Source organism: Camarhynchus parvulus, chromosome 4 (assembly GCF_901933205.1).
Source record: "Camarhynchus parvulus chromosome 4, STF_HiC, whole genome shotgun sequence".
Classification (NCBI taxonomy): domain Eukaryota; kingdom Metazoa; phylum Chordata; class Aves; order Passeriformes; family Thraupidae; genus Camarhynchus; species Camarhynchus parvulus.
The window spans coordinates 44,806,162-44,830,401 of NC_044574.1; the positions used below are offsets into that span (position 1 = coordinate 44,806,162).

General features: G+C 38.4%; 1 protein-coding gene across 1 annotated transcript in view; it reads left to right on the plus strand.

The window, feature by feature from the left end:
• The first annotated feature begins 6,179 nt into the window (after nt 1-6,179).
• BANK1 (B cell scaffold protein with ankyrin repeats 1) overlaps nt 6,180-24,240 on the plus strand; it is a 132,460-nt gene continuing 114,399 nt past the window's right edge. The window contains exons 1-2 of the mRNA XM_030948002.1: nt 6,180-6,298; nt 23,772-24,170. Coding sequence (XP_030803862.1) covers nt 6,286-6,298; nt 23,772-24,170 — 412 coding nt within the window. The 5' untranslated portion in view covers nt 6,180-6,285. The remainder of the gene's footprint in view (nt 6,299-23,771; nt 24,171-24,240) is intronic.

Sequence of the window (24,240 nt, forward strand, 5' to 3'; positions counted from 1 at the left end):
TTTTAAAAATGCCTGTGAAACCTCAAGCTCTCTAGCTCAGGCAAATATGAAAAAGAACTATATTTTAGCAAGTAGTTAACTGCAGGCAAATGGGAATGAAATATATGCTGAAATTGCTTCTGCAATAGGAACTGTTGGATTTTCTCATTAATTGAAAAGCAAAATATTGGCAAATTAAAGTGTAATTTCAGCAAAGTTCTCTTAGGTCACATGGTCTATTTTGTCTGTTCTGCCAAGACTGAGCTGTTCATTTTGAAGTGTTTTCTACAACCTGTTTTTTGAGTAACTCCAATTAAAAAGTGGTAAGATCATTTCAGTGAAAGGTTCTTTATCATTCATTCGCCATGTGACAAATGTCTTTGAAGACTACCAAAAAGTACTTAAACTCAATGCTATTAGGAAATATTCCTTAATAGACATATTATTTTTTCCATACTGTTTTAGTTGTCTCTGAAAATTAATTTCTTACTTGAAGAATAATGACTATAATCTGGACTAAATTAATTCTATCGTCAATGGTTAAGGTATGAGCATTACTGAACTAACATGCAGAGACTGTAAATCAACATTGTTTTAACAAACCATTACATTACAATAATTACACTTTGAAAAGTAACAAATAGTTCTCCACAAATAAAATGTCAGGACTGCATAATGTTGTATCACTACTGGGAAGAAGAATAGGTCACCTTAGTCTCTCAGGCACAGATGATCAATAAGAGGCAAGTGCTGACTATTGGATGGGAGTTATGTATCACCTTTGCTCTGTTTTCATTATTGGTTATTTATCTTTGCATTCCGAAACATCAAAGTCAATACCTCACTGGTTTTAGATCTCCACATGTTGCTACCATCCCATTAAGTCATCCTAAATTTGTTCTTTGCTGTTTGCCACTTGCTACTTTTCAAGAATGCAATTCAAGCATTGCCTTCCTCTATCTTCCACACCATTCTTAACAATTCATTTTAGAGATGAGACAAGCATTCTTCCAGTGTGACTCAAGCAGTCACTACTTTTCTAGAAATACTGGCAAATCTTTTACGAACTTGAAAAAAAATATTACCATATGAGAAAAAAAAAGAGAAAGAGTAATGTATAGGAAAGTATGTCCATGGACCTTGAGGAGAGTGAAGAGGGAATAAACCTGACTTGCACCAGCCAAAAATACAGCCCAAAGACTGAGTAGGCATCAAGTGATGCTTCCAGTGGAGTGAAGAAACACACTGCTCTTGGGGGTCTGAACTGACCTCAAGAAATATTTATTTTCTTCCTGGTCATTCCTTTGTTTGTGGGTTGCATGTGGCAAGACAAACCAGCAGTTCAATTATGACCAAGCTGTACTTATAATCCATAAAGCACTCTGTTTTCTACTTAATCAATTCAATCTACATTTTTCTAACATCCTGCTGGGTACTGCATCAAGTTATTTATTAGTGGTGCAGTTCTTCAATACACATTTTCAAATAGAGGTATAAAAGAACCCTGATGTCAGACATTAAGAATTCATATTTACCAACAATTACTGTAAGATGTACAAGACACATCAGGTATTACCTTTCTAAGTGTATAAAAGCATCTTGCTATATAGCATTATATTGGAGTATTGACTTTCTTATGTTGTAAACAGCATTTGAACTGGTTTCTAACCACAACATGATTAATTCAGTTTATTATCACTGAAGGTTTAAATGTGGCAACCCCTATACATAGATTTTTGTTAAGCAAAATCTTGAGGATTAATGTGACTTGTACATGCATTCCAGAGCTTAAATCACAGACATGAAATTACATTCCATAAATGGGGGAGTGGGGAGGGAAGAATTTATTTCTGCTCTCTGTTATACCTGTAAATTTTTTTTTAAAACCCACACATGTATAATGTATCTAAAGTTTTTCCAAAACTACCTAACACTCTTATGACCACCGAAGATGCTATGGGAGGAAACAGCTTTTTTTTATACATAGAAGAATGAAATTAAAGAATAATACAAATCATTTTCATTACATACTGGCAGTGCTTTTATATTCCAGGCCACCTATTTTATATTCTCTTATGCTTCATCTGTGTCATTAACCAATTTAATCATAATGGTACTAAAGAAAGAAGCTATTAGATTTCTCTCACTTGACCCATTTTTTCTTAACTGAGAGTGTTACTGTGTGCAGTAACATTTTCTCTTAGAATCATGTTCTGTCCCAGATCTGATTTATTTTTATTTTAGTGCATGTGAAATTAAATAACAAAATTAAGGTCTCAAACACAATTTTCTTGCTTTCTTGAAAGCTATCATATAAGCTGAGCAACACTCTTTATTCTTTTCTATATCTTCATAGGATTTAACCAATATTTAGAAATATATCACATACATAGTTTTTCCTTTTTTCCACTAGACAAGAAGAGTGGACACTCAGCTAACTTCATGTTAGTTCTTGCAGTAACATCGAACATCAAAATGCAGTAGCTGTGTGCAAGGGCAGAAAAGCTGACTACACAGCACGAATTTAAACTGCATGCAAACTCCTGCTAAAATACAAAAACTAACAGTATCATCCGACATGCAATATTTCCAACTGGTTATGTTAGCAATTATAGCAATATTGTCTGTATTGTACTATAGCCTAGCAATATTGTCAGTGGATTTCACAATGAAACCTACAAGTAAAATTAAGCTAGTAATCAACAGTGAATAAAGCTTTCAAAACCATTTCAAACTCTTTAACAGAAAAAAGGCTTTTCAAACCTTAGCAGACCTGTGGAAAACAAATATGTAAGATGTGGAGGAAATTATAATAGCAATGTATTGAATGTTAATTATATCCAAAGGAAAAGCCAGCATTCCAACAATAGCAGAATGCTCACAAAGGGAAAAACAAAGGCGGTATTAGAAAGAAATTAGTTTTGACAAGATCAGTGAGAACCTGAAGCTGGAAAGCATTACAGAAGTATATAATTGTCCCCAGGTTAGTGCTATGAATCTAGGGTGTTTGGAAGTAAGCTTATATTTAAAATAAATTTACTAAAATTGAAGCTTGAAATTGATATTGAGAACAGCCAGACAACTTAAACACAACACTGACATCATTTCCAAGACATGTTTTTCATGCTTTAACATAGATTTTTTATTTCTTTTTCCTTTAATGCAGCACTGCTTCATGACACGCACTGAGGTTGCTTAATAATTTAAGTAGTTTTTTCCTTGCCTAGAAACAGTGAGTGTTCTTACACCTCCAGCATAAATTATAAATTCTGTGGCTTTATGATATATATAAAGTGCAATCATTACGAGGTTGAAGAACTGGGGAAACCTAATTCTTCTGCTGGACTTGTAGAGAGACCTCAACCTCTGCCAGACTGCACAGCAAACTTAATTTCTAAGTAGGAGTCTGCTGACACTGGCAGTAATACCTAGTCATATGCAGACACTACTCCAGAGAAAATCTTCATGACTGGGCTGGTAAAAGCAGTGTAAATTAAAGGCAATAACACTGTAGTTAGAGAATTGAGCTGTTTTGCTCTTAGAAATAATTCTGCTGGGTGTAGGCCTCAGTATACCTAACACTATCTTGAGTTGCAAATAGTCAGAGATCAGCACGGTGTTCACCATTCATGTGGTATCCTGGTCAGGCCAGTATCACTGTCTCAAAAGCTGTGATGGCAGCACCACAGCTCAGAAAAGAAACGTGTTCAAGAGTAAACCAGTTGAGCTATGTAGCAAAGGCCCAGTTGGGTCCAGCTAAAAGCACAGACCCAGCAGACTCAGCCTCACCGTCAGCAGGGAGAGGTGAAAGTGCACCCACCATGATGAGCAACTTGCACCAGACCAAGCAGTCCTTTACAACCACCACAATCCTCACCAAGTCTTATTCTCCCTCAAACTAGGATGTAACAACACAATTCCTGCCCTACCTTCCATCTCCATCTTCTCAGTAACCTGTCCCAGCCCTACATGGATCGCCCTACACATAGCACCTTGGCCACCAGAGGAGAGCACAGGTTTTGCCCTGGCCACTGCAGATCTCTGGGCATGCCATGCACACTGGCCAACGCCTCCAGCAAGGTTTCCATGTAGAGCAGGGAAAGGGATTCTCTTGCTTCTGGATTCTGCTGAAGGCTTTTCTTTCCTTGACTAGTAGCAGCCTGCCTGTTTTTCGGTTTAAAACCTCAGTAAAGCAAATCATGTTCTTCCTTTTAGGACTCATTTCCACAGTTCTGGCTCTCATAATGTAAATAATTGGGCTATCACAATCCATTTTGTCTCTCATCCTGACACCCAGGATAACCCCCTAATTTTGTTTTGTTTTTACTGAAATGAGAGTTCCAAGTTCCATTTTTGTTATTTTTATGTTTAAATACATTTGTATTTAATGATTGTTTTTCTTTTTATGAATTCCTGTTTCCACAGTGAAGATCCTCGCAGTTCAGAACGCTCAATCATCCCAACCACATCCAAGCACATCACCTAACCCATCATTTAGGAAGCAGCAATTATTGTTGCCATGGAAAAATAGATGCAGTGTTTCTAAATGTCTTATCTTTGGCATATTGCATCCTCCATTACAAGATATTTCGTTCGCGCTTATCCTGCTCACAGCTCAAGACTACTGACACCATAGTGCTGCATCCCTTGCACCCAGAAATACAGCAATGGAATGAGATATTGCCCAGATACCCGTCAATTAAATTAATAAAATCCAAAGGTAAAAAATGAGCAGCAAGCACCAAGGGGAGGCATTCCCGGCTCTCTTCCCGATGCACATTTACCCTGACATGACTGGATCTAGATCAGATTTTCCCAGCGTCCTTGTAGCTAGATGTTTCCTCTGTGTGGTAGGCCAGCCCAAGTCAGAAATTTACCAAAACCACCCACACGTTAGCAGAAGTGACTGAAAATAACCCCTGAAACATAACAAATGATAATAATCAAAAACTATCTACCTGTGTAATGATAGAAACAGGAACAGCTCAGAGGGTTCTGTTTTCCAAGTCATTCAGCTGGACATAGACCCTGCAGCGTGCAAAGTCTTTACAGAAGTAGTTCCCTGATGGAACTCCAGCCTCCTGCAATTTGTGGTTTGTAGTTGATTGCAAACTGTGAAGGTTTTGTCACACTAAGACATCAATAACGACTTCTTTTATGTGAATTTTCCTTCCTTTAATACTGCTTGAATTAATTCTGCAGCCTTTCCTTCAGTTCAGGCAGAGTCTCCTCATTTTGGACACCTGCATTCCTGAAACTGGTACTTAGCAAATTCGCATTTGAGATCTTCAAAACCTTTGCCATGTTTCGCTAAAATCAGCCCCAAAACATTAAAGGTCATGTAGAGAAGGTGAACATAGGAGATTGGGTGGGGAAGAAGCACACATCTGTGCACAAAGTGGTTTAAAAAGGTTTGCTTCCTTTGAAAACTTATTTCAGAAGGTTCTTTCAGTTTTTCTGTAATCCTGTTTTATGGGGAAACTCCAACTCCTTGTGCTGGGTCTGGCCTTTCATTTTGAGCATGGAAGATGCCACCTTGATTGATAGGTCCTAAATTTGGTAGCCAGTGCAGCAGTGAGCTGACACGTCTCTCATGGGCTGCTTGTTTTGACCTTTTTTTAGATTTTGTTTTACTCTGCACCACTCCAAAAAATAAATACGTGGCATAATATCATGGAGGTGCTAATCATACCACACCAGAACACTTGATCGCTGGCGGACACCTCCCAGGTGCCTTCCGTCCCTGAGCGGCTTTTCTCCACTGGATGAGTGTGAGAGAAAACCAAACCCCAACACTCTGGCACAGCTGGAAAGGCTCGACTCCCACCTCGTTTTCTGCCCACACCCCGAGCACCTCGACAGCAGAGGGCTCTTACCACGGCTCCCGGGCGATGCCGGCTGAGGGTGTGTGTGTTCAGGGCAGGATATGGGTGGGGCCCGGGGGCAGCGGAGCCCCGCGGCCGCAGCAGCCGCGGAGGGGCCCGAGCTTCCGTCCCGGCACCACGGCCGAGACAGAGCCCTGGGGCCGGGACAGCTCCCTAGGACTGGGACAGCGCCCTCGGGCCGGACAGCGCCCTCGGGCCGCGGCTTTAGTGGCCGGAACAGCGCCCTAGGATTGGGACAGCGCCCTTGGGCCGGGACAGAACCCTCGGGCCGGGACAGAGCCCTAGGACTGGGAAAGATCCCTCGGGCCGGGACAGAATCCTCGGGCCGGGACAGAGCCCTAGGACTGGGACAGATCCCTCGGGCCGGGACAGAATCCTCGGGCCGGGGCTTTGGTGCCCGGACAGCGCAGGCAGCGGAGCCATGAGCCCGGCAGGTCGGTGCGGGGCCGGCTGTGAGGGGGGGGGAGGTTCCCACAGCGTGTTGTGTCCCGGTGCGGTGCTGGGGATGGAGACCTTGCCCTGGAGAGTGGCCCTCAAGTGCAAGCAGTCTCTTGTCTCTCCCTGGTGCATCTCTTACGGTGTCACAGTACCAACGTGGCTGTGCTGAAGAGGAGGTAATGTAGAGCCAGGAAGTTGGGAAATTAAAGAATAAAAGTTGTACGAGCAATATTAATTCGGTCCTATATGTGTACCTCCTCTGAATTGGCTAATCATGTGTTGTGTCGTTAATTAAAAATTGATCATCCTTTTGCAGTGTCTCAGCTCTCCATATGGGATCCAGCCTGGATTGTACAGCAAAACCATGCTAGACTTGGCACAGGAATGTTAATTACTTGTTTATGCTTTTATTGGTGTTTATTGCAATATCTGGGTGCCTCAAAATTGTCAGTGTGTATTTTGTTACTTCCTTGGTAGTGTTGGAACACATCCCATTGACTGGTGGAAAAATGTGATTAAAAGTTCAAATTACTTCTGAAGTCCTCGTGTAAATCAGAGGCAGCCCTTAATCTGAACCAGAAACCTGTGACTCTATGTTGCTGTGTCCCAGTCATGTTCCCTTATTCACAGAAATACTGTCTATTTATGGCTCCCATTTCCTTCATGTGTCTTTGCAAGGCTCAGCAACACTTAAATCAAGCCAGTGACTGCCAAGCTGGGCACTCAATGAAAAGGAAATGAAAGACATGTTGCAGGATACCAGAGGTTTGACTGACTTGCTTGCGGGGAGCTCAGCCTTATTTTTGTGATTCTTTTATTAGCTGGAACAATATTTTATCCTCATTTTCTGAATGAGGAATCAAGAAAGAGAAGTCTGAGGGCCTGAGTCTGCAAAGGTGACTCAATGGTTTGTTTTTCTGTTCTGGTTCATCATTTTAAATGACTGCTTCCGATGTCAAGACAGGTTTTTTACCAAGTACTTTATATTTTGTATCATTTTAAAACATCCGACTAACCACATTAGTTATTAGTTATCGAGTGCAGCTTTGTAATGACATTAGCTTTGCACGCCATCTTCACCTACTACTCTCATTATACAGATAAAGACACCAGGGAAGAAAGGCAGAGTGACTTTTCCAGCTGTTTTATAAGTTAGTAGTAGATAAAATATCAAAACTCAGTACTGTTTTGCTTTCTACCTAAGGCTGGTGGTGAAACGGGTATGGTTATTGTACTGTTTGTTTTCTGTCTAGACCCAACATCCAGTATTGCAAGCTTCTTTAAAGAAGAAAGCTGCATTTATGAGCAAAACTACATTTAATAGCATTTCCAAATATGCATATGCTATCCCAATTATTAGGCAAACTGATGTTTGTGGATGTGAGCAGTCAGCAGGGCAGTCTGATAATGACAGAAGTATGCTCAGTGATCATTCTGTATCAATGACAGGATACCACTGTGCATGACCTGGGGACTTATAGTTTGGAGTCTGGATCTTGGGGAATAAAGGCAGTCAAATCCTGAGTATGGATGTGAAATAGCTGGAGTAATTGCTGAGTAAATATGTAAAAGCACCAAAGAGGGATGGCTGCTTTCCCAGCAGCTGCTACTCGCAGCCAGTTCCACACATTGGCAGGGGAGCAAGTAACAGTAGGCTCGGCCAGCAGAGGATGCACTGGCCTTCTACTCTGGCATCATTTGTCTCTGTCACTTTTTCATGTATTGCGCTGCCTAAGCCTCATCCACCTGCGACCTCCACACAAACCTGTCTCCTGCAGGTTTGCAACAGATTCAAACCTTTCTTTTACAGAAAGTCTGTTGTGTATAGAGGTGCATAGAGATCTGTTTTCTGCTGATGGAACAGGATCTGTGAGGTACTGAGGTTGCTTCAGGTGGATTGTCCAAGGCCTGGTCTAGCTCAAATCTAAAATCTGTTTGGGATGCTTGGTGGGACAGACAGGCTTGCTACTTGTCAGGACTCTGCAAAGGACTCTAACCTGGATTAATTTTGTACAAATTCCATTAAAGCTGCACACATTCAGGAGTGTGATTATCTTCATTGAGGTCTTCCCTTGTGAGTCCTTTACTTACACAGTGTACATTTCTGTATCTTCAGCTGTTTCTGGGTCAATGTTTATGTAAGTAGCATTCTGGGAGGGAATCTAGGCAGCGAAGAGACATAAGTAATACTTGATTTTTGTTTTTCTCAAGAATTAGGGAACACTTAAATTTTTAGTAGTAAATAATTTTTCAGCTCCTTCACTTTTAGGGAAAAAAAAGAGTTCTCAGACAATGATTTGATTCAAAATCCAGGAGGTCTAGTGGTGGAGTTTTGAAGCAGATTCAGTAATACCATCATAATATTAATATTAATATTAATGTTAATATTCAATATTAATTATTAAGTAATATTACTATTATTAATAATGTATTTGTAATTTGAGTATCAAAGAAGCCAGAACTGAAGTACCTCAAAGCTATAATTTGCCTTCAGAAGTGTTGGGATGCTCATTCAGATTCAAAAATTGATCCTAACCAGCTGTGTTCCTTATGCTGATCCTCTCCCATTCTGTTGCAAGCAGCAATTACTGAAGTTTGCATAGAAGCAATTGATCACTCACATTTGAAAAATTGTAGCACTGATACCACTGGTGTTGTGATAAAGGTGAAAGAAAGCAGCAATCTCAGTTTCTTAAAGAAGAACATTTGTGCCTGGGGACTCAAAACCCACAGTGTGACTCTTTCCCTGTCTATCTCTTGAAGCTGGTCTTTGAGGATTTGATTAGTTTATATACTCCTTTTTTTGCTTGTAGGTAATAAAGAATGTTTTATATCCTCTAACAAGCTTAAGCACCCCAATGTAAACAGCAGCAATAGTTTCTGATATAATTACAGCCCCCAGGGAGGTCCAGTGATTTCTGACTATTGTTAAAAAAATAAAGTTGTCCTGACCTTTTTTTATAAATCAAAATCAGACTACTGCAATGTGAGCTGTGATTAAAAAGAACCCTATGTTTTATTAAATGTAAACAAAAATAATAATTTCAGAATGGTATTGAAAATATTTTTTTGAAACCACCATGAAGGAAGATAGGAAGGCAGTCACGAATACCAAGATTTAAACTGGAATCTATTTCATGTAATGATATTGATGTTCACTTAGTGTTTATTGGCTCCCTGCATTGTAAAAAAGCAAGGCTTTGTATGAAGCCACAGTGGATAATTTATGCTGTCACAGGCCTGACAGTTAAAGCAAACTGCTTTTACCATTCCCATCATTACTTTGTTTTTCAATGTTTCTGTGAACTTTTGTGTACAGTTAGGTAAGAAGAGTCCCACACTTGTTTGACACTGAGGCTGTTCAAGCAGAGGTACAGCTGAGTTTGAAAAGCACCCATTACATTTGGACCACATGCTTAACAGATGGAAAGGACTTGAAACTTTACACAGGTGTTTATAAATAGCTGCTGTCTGTGGCTAAGGTTCACTGCTGTTGCTTCGGTGTAAGAAATAAAGAATTTGTGTAATACCATGAAACTGAAATGCAGTGCCTTTGTCAAGTTTCATAGTTTTTTTCTCTGTACCTACTGGTAAACTCATCTCAAGTGAGTTACTTAATCTTGCAGGTCTTCATAGCTGAAAAAAAATGTATGGCTGAAAAAAATATATGGCTGTGTCTGGTCTTTCTGTTGGAGCATACCACAGCTTCTGTCCAGCCCTGCATCTTTGGGTTTCCTTTCTGGAGAAACCAACATCAGAAAGGAGGCTTTCCTGGTTGTCAGAGTTTTGCCCTGACACCAAGTTAAGGTGAATCTGAATAGAGCAGCTGGATCTAAGAGCTAATCCTAGATCCCCTTCTCTAGAGATGCATAAAAGAGTTTCCTTACAAGAAATAATGTCAGACTAAAAGATAAACAACCCCCTGTCCCCAAACCTGACTGAGACCCTGTCACATACAGTTCAATTTATGTCTAGATGTGCTTTATCCTCCACATTTCTCAGCACTGGGGACATGCATGTGTTGTGCCTCTCAAACAAAGCAATGTATTTTCATGTAAAAATGTAATGAAGTATGTTTTGTAATGTAATGAAGAATATTTTCACTCATTATTTATTGTTATACTTGCTTCCAATTAAAAAAAAATACAAAACCCAAACCCCAAAAGAAATATTAAATTTTTTAGTTGTTCTCTCTACAGGGCAATTGTTAAATCATGAAGAATAAATAATTCAAGTTTGTTTACTGTAGTCAGTATAAAGTGGCGTTTGTCTATTTGTTTTTAATACCAGATTAGAGGAACAATTGAAATAGTAATCATTGTTTATTTTCAAGTGGAAAATATAAAAAATTCTAGAAGCTTTGGGAAAAACAGAACAATGAATAGAATGACATTTATGAATTAAACTTTTAAGAAATAAGGTAATATATGCTAAACATATTTTCATATAGTGTACCCTTCTGTTTTTCATGATTTTCATTTATTTGTGAAACATTTACAGTTTAAATAGATGAAAGAAAAAATTATAGTATGCCTGGAATGAATCGAACATGGACAATTTTTAGTCATTTGAAGACTGAAAATAAAAGCCTTAATGTTAAGCAGTGCTGTGTCCTCTGTAAAAATGAAAGGCTAAATACAGTACAGCCTTCAAAGCATTTTATTGCTAATATGCTAGTGAGCATTAAATGAAAACAAGCAGTACTTTAATCAGAAGCCACAAGTATGGTGCTCCTCTGCTTTATTAAAATTTGTGATTGAAAAGACTTGTGCACTTGCTTTTTGTTAAATTATAATATGCATGGTGACAGAAATAAATTGCTTAAATGAACAAAACCATATTAACAGCAGAAACCAGATATCTTCTGAGTTTGATTAGGTTGCCTTTAAAAATAAGAAATGCTGTGGGAAACTAGTAAATATGCAGTATTCAGTATAAAGCCCTTTAAGAAGAAATTATTTTCCTAAGGTAATTTATTAGTAAGATTCTTTTGCAATGTTTGCAGCAGCATTCCTGTAGTTCAGTTGTGACTGTGTAGTGGTGGCCAGGATTGTGTGCTTGGGCTGATGTATAAAAACTTCCAAGAAGGTGGCCAGTGTATCTCATGTTGTACAAGCAGACTGTGTCTGCCTAGAACAGCTTGTTCCTATTGTAAACTCAGTTTAGAGGAGCATTTTAAGAGGGAAAAAAAGACCTCTGAAAAATGACTATTGGATCATTATTTTTCAACTGCCTCTTGTTTGAGGGAACTGTAATAAACAATTCATGTGAGTTATAGTCTCCGTTCAAGTTTCCTTCAAACTGAGGAAGGGTGAGAGCCCACATGCAGCAGAGGCTGGAGAGGAGGCTAAGTCAGCCCTTCCAGGAGTTGGTTAGAAAGGCATCTCAGGGATACAAAGGATATGAAATAAGGAATGAAGGAAAGATAAAGGTACCGGCAAGGATAATGGAACAGTTTTTACAACCCCCAATGGGAAAAAGCGCAGGGTGTTTAACATCTTTGAAATGGGTCTTAATGTGTCTACTGACTCTGGGCTGCAGGTTGGTGCAGAGTCCAGGCAGCTTGGCCTCTGAAACAGACAAGGGTCTGCACAAGCCTGAGTTTCTGAACTCTGGGGTAAAGTAGTAGGTTCAAGGGGGGATATGTGGTAGGTGGTTTGGGAGGGCTGTACCTTCCTAGTGCCTCAGCCAGTGGGGAAGGGAAGAGGGCACCATGTGGCTGGGAGTTTAGGATCAAAGGAGGCTGTGGCCTCCAAAACCTTGAGAGAGAAAACCCCGTGTGCATGTGCCTCAGTGGAATCTCTCCCTTTATTTGTTTATTCAAATAAAATTGCAGGACTCTTCTGTCTCCTTTTTGGCCATAGACCTCTGGCATTTGTGGATTTTCCTGACAAAAGCAAGGCCTTCAATTAAGCCTGATAGAATCCCAACATCTTTATGAGAGTCTAAATGATTCTAGCTCTGTCCAGAAAGTAACCTTTAGCAGCTTAATCTTACTTGAAGTACCTAAAGGTACTTTGCATTTCAAATTCATCTGAATCTTTTAAACAGTATTTTTTAAAGGTAGGCTGGTATTATGAGAAAACTTTATAAAGATTTAATCAAATAATAGAAGTAGTCTTGCTTGGAAAGGATGTTCCATAGTATCTGGAAAATCTAATAAAAATGCACAAAACTCAATATACCTTTATTCCTCCACCCCCCTGAGATGTCTATTTGTAGATATTTCACTGAGTCTCTAGTTGCTGTAGGCTTCCTACCTCTAAACATGGAATGCTAATTCCCCAGCCTAGTGTGTCTCAGAATAGCTCTATTTAATCAACAAAGCCTTGTTGCTGTGCACTATCAAAGGAAATTTTGCCAGTGTTTTTAATCAAAACTTTAAGGTTATACGTGCTTTCTAGTTTTGCAACACAGTAATCTTATCATTGAAACTTTCAAATATGTTTCTCTCCCGTATCAATTCCATTCCCTGTTCAAGACTAGCTATTTTAGAGGAGGCGAAATCTAATTTGGCCTTGAATGAAATAGTCTGTAATGATTGAATTGGGGGAAAATGTATTTTCAGTGAAAGTTTAGGCCAGATCCTACATTTAGCAGTTTGGAAACAGAAGAATTTTCTGCTTAAAGGGCACATTCAGGACAGTTTTGTTTTAATTTTCTGCTAGTGTTCTTGCCAAGCTATTGTCAGCTGGTTTTCTAAGAGTTTAAAAACAATTATGTTTCATTTGGCAAACTTACAGCCTGTATTTCAACACTGATGCTTATAGAATTCATTAAAATGGCAAGCCATATTTCTGTATCTTAGCTGGTAAATATATAGTGTATGCCATAGTTTTTGTACTCCCACATGCTGTTAAGTCCATGCTCATTTTGAATGATATGTATAATAATAAATAACATTCATTTTGAACACAACCATGCCTTAAATAATACAGTTAAAAAGCAGAACTATCCTTTCAAACTGTGACAACTCGTTCATTGGCTGTAACATATTGGAGATTTCTGTGAAAAGTTAGTCCTTTTTATCAGAAATCAAGGGTTGAATATTAACCTAAAATACTTTAAATATTACAGAAGTCAATTATGCTATTTTATTTCTCACCACAATTATGCCACATGTGAATTTCCAAATGTCCATGCTCTCCCCTAAACAATCTGTTTTGCTTAATGAGTGAAAAAGTTTTCACTATTGTGTAACAAAAAACCAATCCAGTACTGGATAAATGATAGTTTAGAATCTAAGTCTTTATCAAAGTAGTAGAAATCTTTAGAGGAGTGTTTCCAAACTTAAGTTCCTCCACTTTTATAGGTATTTATTTCTTACTGAAAGATCAGAATGATGAGAAGTCTCTCAAGAGGTGTAAGCTCTGTCAATTTTTGAAATTGACTCCTGAACATATTGTTTTGTTTGTGGATATTTCTCTTCTTGGTATATTGCTGAAATCTGGATCACTGAATTTTGATATCATAATGAGAATTTAATTTAAGAAATGTTTCATTTTGTCGTGATCCTGATTAGCCGGGCCTGGTACCTGCAAGGGCATTAAACTCTACAGGAGCATACTGCAGTCTGTACCAGCTATAGATTCAGTAGAAGTTGCTATGCTCAGGTGTCTCCTGAGGCACTTGCTTTGGCACAAGTGTGCCTCGGAGAGTGGGAGCTCAGCTTCATGCTCATGTTAGTATGCTCTAGCACTGAGTGGGTGTGGGCAGGGAGCACTCTAAGAAATTTGTTTCCTAATGCTGCAAGGCTACTTCCATGTTGGTATGTGGTGTTCCCTGCTAAACAGGATGTGCAGGGCTCAGCAGTGAGGCCTGAGATCTGTGCGAGGTACATTGAACAGAGATTGTTTTAGACTTGCTCTGGTCTGGTCCTATGGCCTTTGCAGGCAGTGCGTGTGAGGGGTGATTCTGAACATTTGAGATGTTTGTGCAGTTACAACGTTAATCTGCAGTAAATGGAAAATGGAACAGGCAGAATAAACTCCAGAGGAGGAAAATTAAAACTGCACATTGTTTTTCATACCTTTACCAAATGTGCAAGTGGTTATTGCTGAGCAGCTGGCACTTGGTAGTGTGTTAAACTGCGGGATCCTGAGGAGTCTTACATTAGACACTAATGAAATACAAGTACAATGACCATGGTGATAGACCTATCATGGCATGCACCTATTGAATTTTTATCTTTTTCTGTTTTCTGAATGCTCAAGAGGAAAGTAAAAATGTAGTTATACAGATTTGGTCAAACAACAACGGACTTGATGATGTAAAAAGCAGGATGCTTCATAATTCTTTGGTCCTGGCCTGGCTACCTCAAGCTTCGGCGTTTTACTGTATTTGAACTACACAGGTTCTCTGACTGTAGTGGGATAAGGTTTAATTTGGTGTCAAAAACAGTTCAGGACAGATTTGTTTTCACTTTCTTTTCTGTACCTTTAGAACTAGAAATGGATGATAGTGTGCTTGAAAAGGTGGAAGTACCAGTGAGATACTTTTCTTCCAGTGTACATAATTGTGTAGACATAATTTTCCTGTTTCTATCCCACAGTGAGGCTCTACTGCAATGTAGGGTAGGTATGTATGTATTGTATGGTAAATCTGTTTGCAAGAACCTTAACATAGAGAATTGGTTTTTTTCCAGGAAGCATCTTTGTGGTGTAAAGCAGTAGTAGTTATACAAAATCTTTCTGCAAGGTCTTCCCAGTGGAGGAGGACCCAAAATTGTTACCCAGGAAACTCTCCAATTTGTTCTTATTTTAGGACCAGTAATAATTTTGAGAATTTGTTTTGCGGGGCGGGGGAAGGTAATTGTGTGTGTTAAACCAATACTGAGGACATATTCTTATTGGAAAAATGTGTTTTGGATGTTGTGCAAGTTGCAACATGCATTTGGGCATCACAGTCAATTCTGCAGGTACGTGGTTAAATTTGTGAAGGCAGGTGGGCATTCATTTAACTAAGCTGTTTACTTTATCTGACGGACAGAAATACAAGTAGTTTCTTATATAGAAACAAGTAGTTTATTATATAGTAGTTTCTTATGTAGAATCTGTCTTAAGGCAGTAGAGAGGAAGCAGAGATGGGTTTAATATAGAGAAGTCAGCCTTCAACTGAATTTGTTCCTGAGTGTTTTATTTAGCTTGGTTTTTAACTCACTGTTAGCTCTGTCATTGCTCATTTTTTTTGAAGTTGCACATTTATGTAATGATTTTCTACTTCATTTACTTCCTTCTGTGTGCAACATTAGCATGAATGCTGTTAAAAAGTTCAAAACAAATATAAAGTGCTTGTCCACCACTGATGGGATATTTGTCTTGAGTTGTTCTGTTGTTAGTGTTTGGGTGTTTTTAGTGACTGTCATGTATTTGTCAGAAAGAGCTTAAACTGGAGGACAATTTCTTCTACAGCCTCATAACTCAGACATGTTATACATCAAAAAAACCTGCTTATCACATTAACTTGAATTTCTGGATGAATGCTCAAGTAAATGAGTTGCATTAAAATATGGATTTATAATCAGATTGCAAAGGCAGGAGAAGATGAAGCCATCTAATTTGTGAGATCTCAGAAGCCCTCTCTCAGTACTCTGACTTGTGGCAAAGGAAGCAGTAGTTTTAGAAACCCAGTAAGTGTGGATGATATGCTGGAACAGGTTGCCTGGAGAAGCTGTTGATGCCCCATAAAAGGAAAGATTGCCAGCCAGGTTGGATGGGCCCTTGAACAACCTGGTCTAGTGGAAGGTGTCCCTGCCCATGGGAAAGGACCCTTGGGCAGGGGCTAGAAATGAGATGGTCTTAAAGGGCCCTTTCCAATCCAAACCATTCTATGACTGCTCTGAGAGTGCAGCCAGATTTCTACAGATTTTCTCGTGTCAATGGTCATCTGTAATTTAGGAGTAGTTGGGATGTCACCTACGGTTAATTCAGTGTATTTAATCACATTACAAATTCAGGGAACACAAATCTGAGCCCAAATTGCAGTAAATGGTTCTATTTATTGATAAACATTGCCTGGTGATCAGTGTCTGTCAAGTCCCTGGCATACAAATTAGACTACTTAATGTGTAGGACACTTTCTTGTTTTGTACATCAGTTGCCATGGTGTGACCTTCCCAGACCATAGCTGTTGGAATCACAGCAACTTACCCAAAATTTTATTTCTTGCAAGATCAGTGTGGTTTTGTTTTGGTTTTTTTTTTTTTTTTTTTTTTTTTTTTTTTTTTTTGTTTTGTTTTTTTTTTTTTTTTTTGTGGAAGCACTATTTTCTGAAATATATTCTCTTGTGATAGAGGTAAATGTACTGAATTACAAAAATGTTTTCCCTAAATAGTATCTGCTGAACATGTATTCCATTCTTTGTTTCTTATTTTGAAGAAATTAAAGTTAAGAATTTGTGAGAAAGGGAAGTAACAATGGAATCAAAGGGGGGCAGATAAAAAAAGGCAAGAGAAGGCAAAAGAAAAAGCCAAGACATTGAATTTAAGTCAATAGAGTTTAAATGTGATAATAAATCCAAAACTGCCTGCACTGTGTCAGGATGCGAACATCTAAAGGCATCCTGATAAGAGAAACTCTGGTAATTTAAAAAAAATTCACATAAAGAGGATGCTTTGGTGTGCCCTAACAGGACACTTTGAAATTAAGGGTTTTTAAATATTTAATGTTTATAAAACCATAGTTATACTATAAGGGAAATCTTCAAGTGGTGGTTACATCTGGTAGTGCAAACTTCATACAGCTTCCTCAGGTTTTCCTGTGACTTTAAAGACTTGTTCAGGTTTTCATGTGACCTTAAGGACTTGTTCCATGGCAATCATAAAAGAGCAGCATATTACTCCAGCTCTTTGTGCTGTCATTATGGTATATTTCTTTTCATTATTTGTTCATGTCTAAATCATTTCTGAATTACCTGATTGTTTTGTGCTAAAATCTACTGAAGGTGCAATTTGCTCTCCAAGAAGTGACTGTAATGACAGATTTTACCTCTTTGCAATTGTGATAGAGGAGCAGGTCTACCTTGAAATAGAGAAATGCTTTCTGTCTTCTCTATGCCATGTTTGTGTTTAGCCTTGTTCATTAGAAGCAAGAGCCTGTGTCCATCAGTAGGTATTCAGCTGAAAGGATTCATAGGACAGATCAGAGAGAAAGGCCTAAACCAAGAAATAAGGCCATATTGCTTGATGGGAAACAGCTTTTTGGGCATAGCATTAGCTTTGTCATGTTTGATAGTCAGGAATCTTTCTGGTCTACCTGCTAGGTTGGTGCTGTGGAAGGACACCTCAGAAATTTTTTGGTTCTGTTTTCCCATTGTTACCATAGGGAAGATCAATAATTTTCTTTATAGGGAAAACCAACTAGATCAAGGGTAAATTGATGCCATTTGTACAAACATTTTTTTCCTCTCTGTAGAACCTAATTTTGCCCACTCCAGACCTCGCTAAGCTTAGTAAGAAGGAGGATGAAGTCATGAGGCTTGACTTCATACAGATAGAGCAAGTATTTGTTTTCACTTACAATTTAGCAATTACCAGCAGAAGGTACATAAAAGATGAAAACGTTCTTGTTATATGCTAGTTAAATAGGCATTTGAGAAAAGAAGTGCAGCCACTGCTGGCTGATACAGTGAAGGCAGGAATGTCCTTTGTTTTAGGATAATTGCTTTAATTGAAACAGGTGTACTGCAGCACTGCAGCAATTTTGTGACTTTGTGATCTCACTCTAAAGTTTACAAGTGGCTCTTATAATTTTCATTTCCTTTACTGGAACACCTCAGAGAAGCAGCATGAACTGCTTTGAAAGTGTTTTCCATTATCTGCAAGCAGTTCTAAAGTGCTTTCTGCTGTCCTTCCTGCAGTGAATGCATTTTGGATTGCTTCAGGGGATTTGCCTTGCAGAATTCCAGAAACCAAGGGCTGGAGTTGCATTTTGAGACACATTTACTGGATGTGTGAGAAGTGTGCTGGCTGGGAAAATCAATGCCTTCTGGATGGGTGAGGGGCAGTTTGTTATGCTAAGGCCACTCATTAGTGCTGAATTAAATGTTCTCATTTTGTTTCTGAATGCTAGGTTGCAGGGGTTGTTTGAAGTGCTAGCGAAGCTTCTTCCAGTTTTTATCATACCACTGTTAGTGATCAGGGCAAGCAGTGTGAAGATATGGTTGAATCTTTGTCAAAAGATTGCAAAGGGGCCAAGAGACCAAAAATATTTAGATTCTAAGGTCTTATTTGAAGTAGTATGTATGCTTGTCATTCTCATCCCACATACAGCCCAGATGGAAATGAATCTTCTTGAGATTAAAAGTTTTTGAAATCTCTGAGCAAAGAGGAGAGTCTGGGTTATTTTATGCTTCCTGAGATTTCTCATGCTCCATTTTTTTTTTCATTATGTCATGACCCTCATGACTATATCCATAGTTTCATCCTACGGGGTGAAGTAGGTGAGTGCAGTCAACTTGTAAAATCTTGAATAGCTATATCCTGGCAAATATGATTGCCTGGAAAAAAAATACTGCTTATTTTTGTGTGAGTTCTTATCACGAAAAGATACTCATGATAATCCTTGAGAGTGTAGTCTGCTATTCACAAAAGAATTAAAGATGCAGTGGATGTCATTCCATATCACTTATGTTGCGCAGATTTTTCATCCATGTATTATGAGAAAGTGAGCAAGAGCTGCAGTGTCTTTCCACTTCTCCTTTGAGATAGTTAACTACTGTACTTATTTTACAAATTTTTGCTGATGGACAGTAGTTCATTGCATATTGACAGAGTTCATACATTTCTTTCCTTTTAAGACTGATATTTAAAAAAAATCAAACAACCTTCCATTCCCCAAGTGAGGACATCTGTGACAGGAAGAAATAAAAGGGACAAACTTTGCTTTGTCTAGCAGTTGATCCTGTCCTTTCTCAACATAAGGGTGGAGAACAACTTGAGAGGTTGTTTTCTTCACAGAGGTGTCAAAGGCTGATGGGACTGAGGTGAGGTTTGTAAACAGGCTTGCATTACATTTTTGTTGGGGCTGACTGTGGCAGGCTTGATACATGGTTATAGGGTTTCATGGGCAGCTGAGTGAACAGCAGGGAATTCCATTGTTAGGTTCCAGTACCCTAGCTGGAAAAGGCTCTGGACAACCCTGAGAAATATGGTGATGCATCTTTCCATTAAAACTTGGGTAAAAGCTGATGTTCAAACCTAACTTTTTTTCACCAGAATGTCTTAAGGTAGTGGGACTGTAGAGCCAATTTTTAAATCCTCTCCTAACTGTAATCAGCCTTATTTAAGTCAAACAAAGTCTGTTAGTGCTGAATTATGGAAACAACTGTAGTAAAATGCAGGTCAAAGATATCTAGAATTAAAGCATTTTGCCTACAAACGTTTACAAACTCCTACAAACCTAAAAGGCCTTTTAAAAGATAGGGAGTGAATTGACACCTGTGCAGTGTCATTCTCAAAGATGAGCATTAACAAGTGCTTCTTGATTATTTCTAAACACACAGAAATTATCTTTTACAGACTGCAAAGTTCATAAACTGAGATATCTGTTAAAGAGCAGCTAATAGACCCCAATTTTCCATTTGTTTCTTTTGCCTTCCTGGTGTGTTTGGTGCATTGCAGTGTCCTTGAGATTTCCTTTAACTCTCTAATATATTTGTACTTTTTTCACTCTACTATATCTTATAATTCTTGCCATAAAAGACATGTTCTTTTGCCTTATATACACAAGTTCTTGATTCCTTCTTGGTCACAGAAGTCTCACAGTATCTAGCAGGTTTTCTCAAAGAGGCCTTCAGATGACATGAGATGTGCTTTCTTGGGCAACCATGCATCAGTAACTAGAGAAGAGTTTTACTTGTCAGAAGAAAAATTCTCGTAATGTTTCTTGTTGCTGAACTAATAATAAATTTTATTTCTACCTTTGAGTCAGTTTCCAAGTAGGAGCAGATGAAGCACAGCTTAATTTTGTCAGGATATGATAGTTTCTAATACATTAACTTTCAAGGGAACAAAACTATTCTCAACTTACATTATATTTCAAGTGCAGTAAATTCAAATAATTATTCATTAAGAGATGGAAATAATGAAGGGGAAAAAACTCTGGCTGAAAAGTTGAGCATTGTTACTGTATATTCAGTACTGGGGAGTGTTGCAGTAAATCTAGACTTGATTGGTTTTTTGTTTCAGATAAAAATAATACTGTTCTAAAGGCAGAGTTTTGGTGGACTTTAATTTTCAAGCAAGGTGTCTGTGTATGCATCTGAGTAGAATCTGTGAAGGAAAAAGCCACTAGTACATAGAGTGGATTTTTGATAGGGGACATTGTAGCTATTTGTAGGGTCAACTTTGACTCCACATTTCAATTCAGGAAAGCATTTCAAAATATAATATTTCACCTTTTAATACATTTTGGGGCAAGTAAGATGCAAGCCTTACATTCCTGCTTAATAATGAAGTTAACTCTTAATACAGAAGGCAGATCGATGTTGAGAAAAAAGAATTGCAAGCTTATAATTCAAACCATACCCACGTTTGGTTTCCCAGGGGTAACTTAATAGCACTTGCTGCTTGCTTCAATAAACATTGCAGCAAACTGCAGTATGAAAAGCCTTGCTCAACAGCGTGGCTCTTCCCTCTGTATATAGATAGAAAAGACAAATTAAATAGGGGGAGCATATTGCATTAGAGCTTTATGAGATGTGTGCTGCAGAGCCTTTATTCCATCAAGTGTGGTGTTAGATATATTTCACTCCCCCTTTGTTACACAAATAAAGCTTTCTTTCTTATGTGTAAAAATCAATATAGTTAAGAAGAAATGCAGTTGAGCCTTCAATAAACATCATAAAACCCCTTTCTCATTCCTGCTTTGCCAAGATCAAAGCTGCAGACTGGTGCAGGTATTCCATATGGAAGTGGAATTAGTTTGTCTTTTTTTATTCTTTCAATGCATGTTTCTCCCTTTTATCTTTAGAATTTTTTGAGTACCTTTTTCAAGCCTTATACTTTCCATTTGTACAGGGGTGAATGAATGTGAATGAAATGCCTTGTTTATGAGCTCATGTGCATACCCAAGGTTATCTTTTTTCTTCTCATGCACTGTATGAAGGATCCCCTACCTTGTATGCAGTTCTGGTTTTCTCAGTATTTTGGGAAGGCAGGTGGGTTCACAAAAGTGCGGAACAAAAAATAGGAAGAGTTCTACAATGTCCCAGTTGTAGTGGGTAGAGTATTAACCCCAGTTTACAAACTGTAATGAAGGCAAGGCTAAGAGTTACTTTGTGGGAATCTGAAGACCCTAGGGGATGGATTTCTGAGAGCGGAAGAACAGATGCTCTTTTAGGATTGCAGAAATATGAAATTATATTATGGCTGGAAGTTAGAACCAAGTAAATTCAAACAAAGTTTAAAGAATGAATTCTTAAATTTTCCTTTAGGTGTAAGTATTGTCTTTATATCCATATTTTTAAAGAACTGCTACAATGCTTTTACTTAATAGGGACTGTAAATAGAAGGTACTTGCTTGTTCCATTTTCTGTGATATGGAACTGTGTGGTCAGATTGAAAGAACTTTATAGCACTGTTAATACAGTTTCTTCTTTTGAAAGTGTGCAGCAATTCACAGCTTTTTGTTTCTACTTTGTGCATGTCTGTCTGAGTGTTACGGAAGATCAGATGAGGTTCTGAAAACAACATTGTGGCAAGTAAATTTTTTTTTATCCCAGCATCATAAACCGAACTGTTGTGCTCTGAGTTACATGAGAAATACGCTGCTTCTTTTCCTTACTATTAATATTCAGCATTTCATCAGAAACAGGTATTTTTCAGATTGTTTTTACCATGGGAAATACAGTATTCTTCTCTCCAAATACATTTTGACAAATATTATCCTGTTTTACTGTACTGGTAAGAGTTGGTTAACTTGAAATATCATCACCTGCTACAATGTTGAGCATGACCCTTTATGTCCTGTGACAGAAAACTTTGTGAAAGGGTGAGCTTTCACAAATCTTAAAAAGATGGCAACAGTCCTCCAAGGAGTTTGTAGACACACAATGAACTCAAGAGACTAAATGATAGAGTCCCTTCTCTACAAGTTTCAATCAGCTTTTGCCGGGTAGGCTTTGTTTCAAGTATCTCCAGAGGAAAGAATGGATGAACAAAATGTAGAAATAATAATAGAAATAATTTATTCTAAAAGAAAGGGAAGACAATTAATTCAAGCATTAATCCTGGACTGGAGATATTCGTTCAGTTTCTCCTTTTATAAGTGGGCTTATGTGGGATCCTTGACAAGTTTTTTATTCTCCTTAGCTACATCTGTACTGTTCTTCCAACAGTGCATCCCACTGCCCACATCCTTTGTGTCCCCAGAAACATTTTAACTCTGTGTACGCTCTGTTTCCATATCTCCTGATCCTCACAGTGCAGCAGCTTAGGCACTCAAAGGAGCTGTGGTGCACTGCTCATCAGGCTGCCTGGCCCTGACCAGCAGGCAGACACTGTGAAGCAGAGTGAAGGCAAAGTGCAGAAGCTGTATCTATTCCTCAGCCTCATACACTGGGGCTATTAAGCTACCCTGGCTTCATGTATATTATTGTGTTACTCATCAAATCACAGTTTTTGATGGTTTCACACGACCATCAAATGACTGAGGTTGGATGGGACATCTGGGAGCTCTCCTGTATACCATATCCAGGCACCTTTTGAGTAACTCCAAGGAGACAGATTCCACACCCTTTCCAGGCAGCCTGTGCCAGTGCTCATACTAAAAACAAAAGGTATTTCCTGATGCTCAGAGCAGCCTCCTGTGTTTCAGCTTGTGCCTGTTGCCTCTGTCTCAAACTGTCACCCTAGTAACTCTGCGGAAGAGTATTAGTTATCATGCCTTACATCTTAAAGGGAAAGAACTGGAAAAATACAGTTCTAGATTTAGTTTTGTCAGGTCTCAAGTAATTTTCTCAGAATAAGGACAGTAAAGAAAGATCATGAGTTTCTATCCTGACACCATGCTGACAAAATATCCTAAACGTACCAATGAATTTTCTTATGAAGTTGGATCATGTTCATGTGTTCAAATACGTATTCTTTACTTCTGTCATTAAAAGCTAAGTGTTCCATTTTTAATACTACTACCTATTTTTCAAGGCTTTAGGAGGGAGCAGAATATGTGAATGTGCTCTGCTTCCTACACTGCAGTTTCAGTGCTTATTTTGAAATATTAGTTATTCTGAACACAATATCCTGAGCTATTTTTCCATTATTTCTGTGGGCAATCTTTCTGCCTTGGTCTTAAAAATAAGGAGGTGGCTTTCATTTCCAGGTGATGAGCTGATTTCTGCTAAAGATAATTTCTTCAGCACCTTAAGGTTTTATGGGGGGGAATGGGGATGACGACAAGCCATCTGTCTTCTAGTGTTTATAATGTATTTAAAACACATTTGAAAATATTTTTAATGTTTTCTTCTCTTTAGAAAATACAAAGGATATCCTCGTGATATATGAACAAGAAGCAGAAGAGTGGGCTCTGTATTTAAAATCTCTTTTTGGACTCATAGTCAACAAAGAAGGAATCTTACTCTACAATCTAGAAAATTCATCTTTCAAGCACCAAGAGCTACTCTGTTTACTGTCTTATAAATGTAAACTCCTGATACTCTCATGTGGACTTCTCAACTGCCTGAATCAAAAGGGAAGTTATTTTCTGGAACAAGTTCTAAAACCTCCGGATAATGTGGTAATTCTGCTTTGTGGAGTGGAGAATTCAGAGATTCTTTATGAGATACTGACCTTAGCTGGTGGCAACAAAGAGATTTCTACTGATCAGAAACCTGAGGAATACATTTCTGTTATTGAAGAAATTATTCAACAAGGTAATATACTACTGCTTGTTTGTATTCCTTAGGTCTCTTACCTCTTCTCAGCTCTGGCTATTTAGCCAAG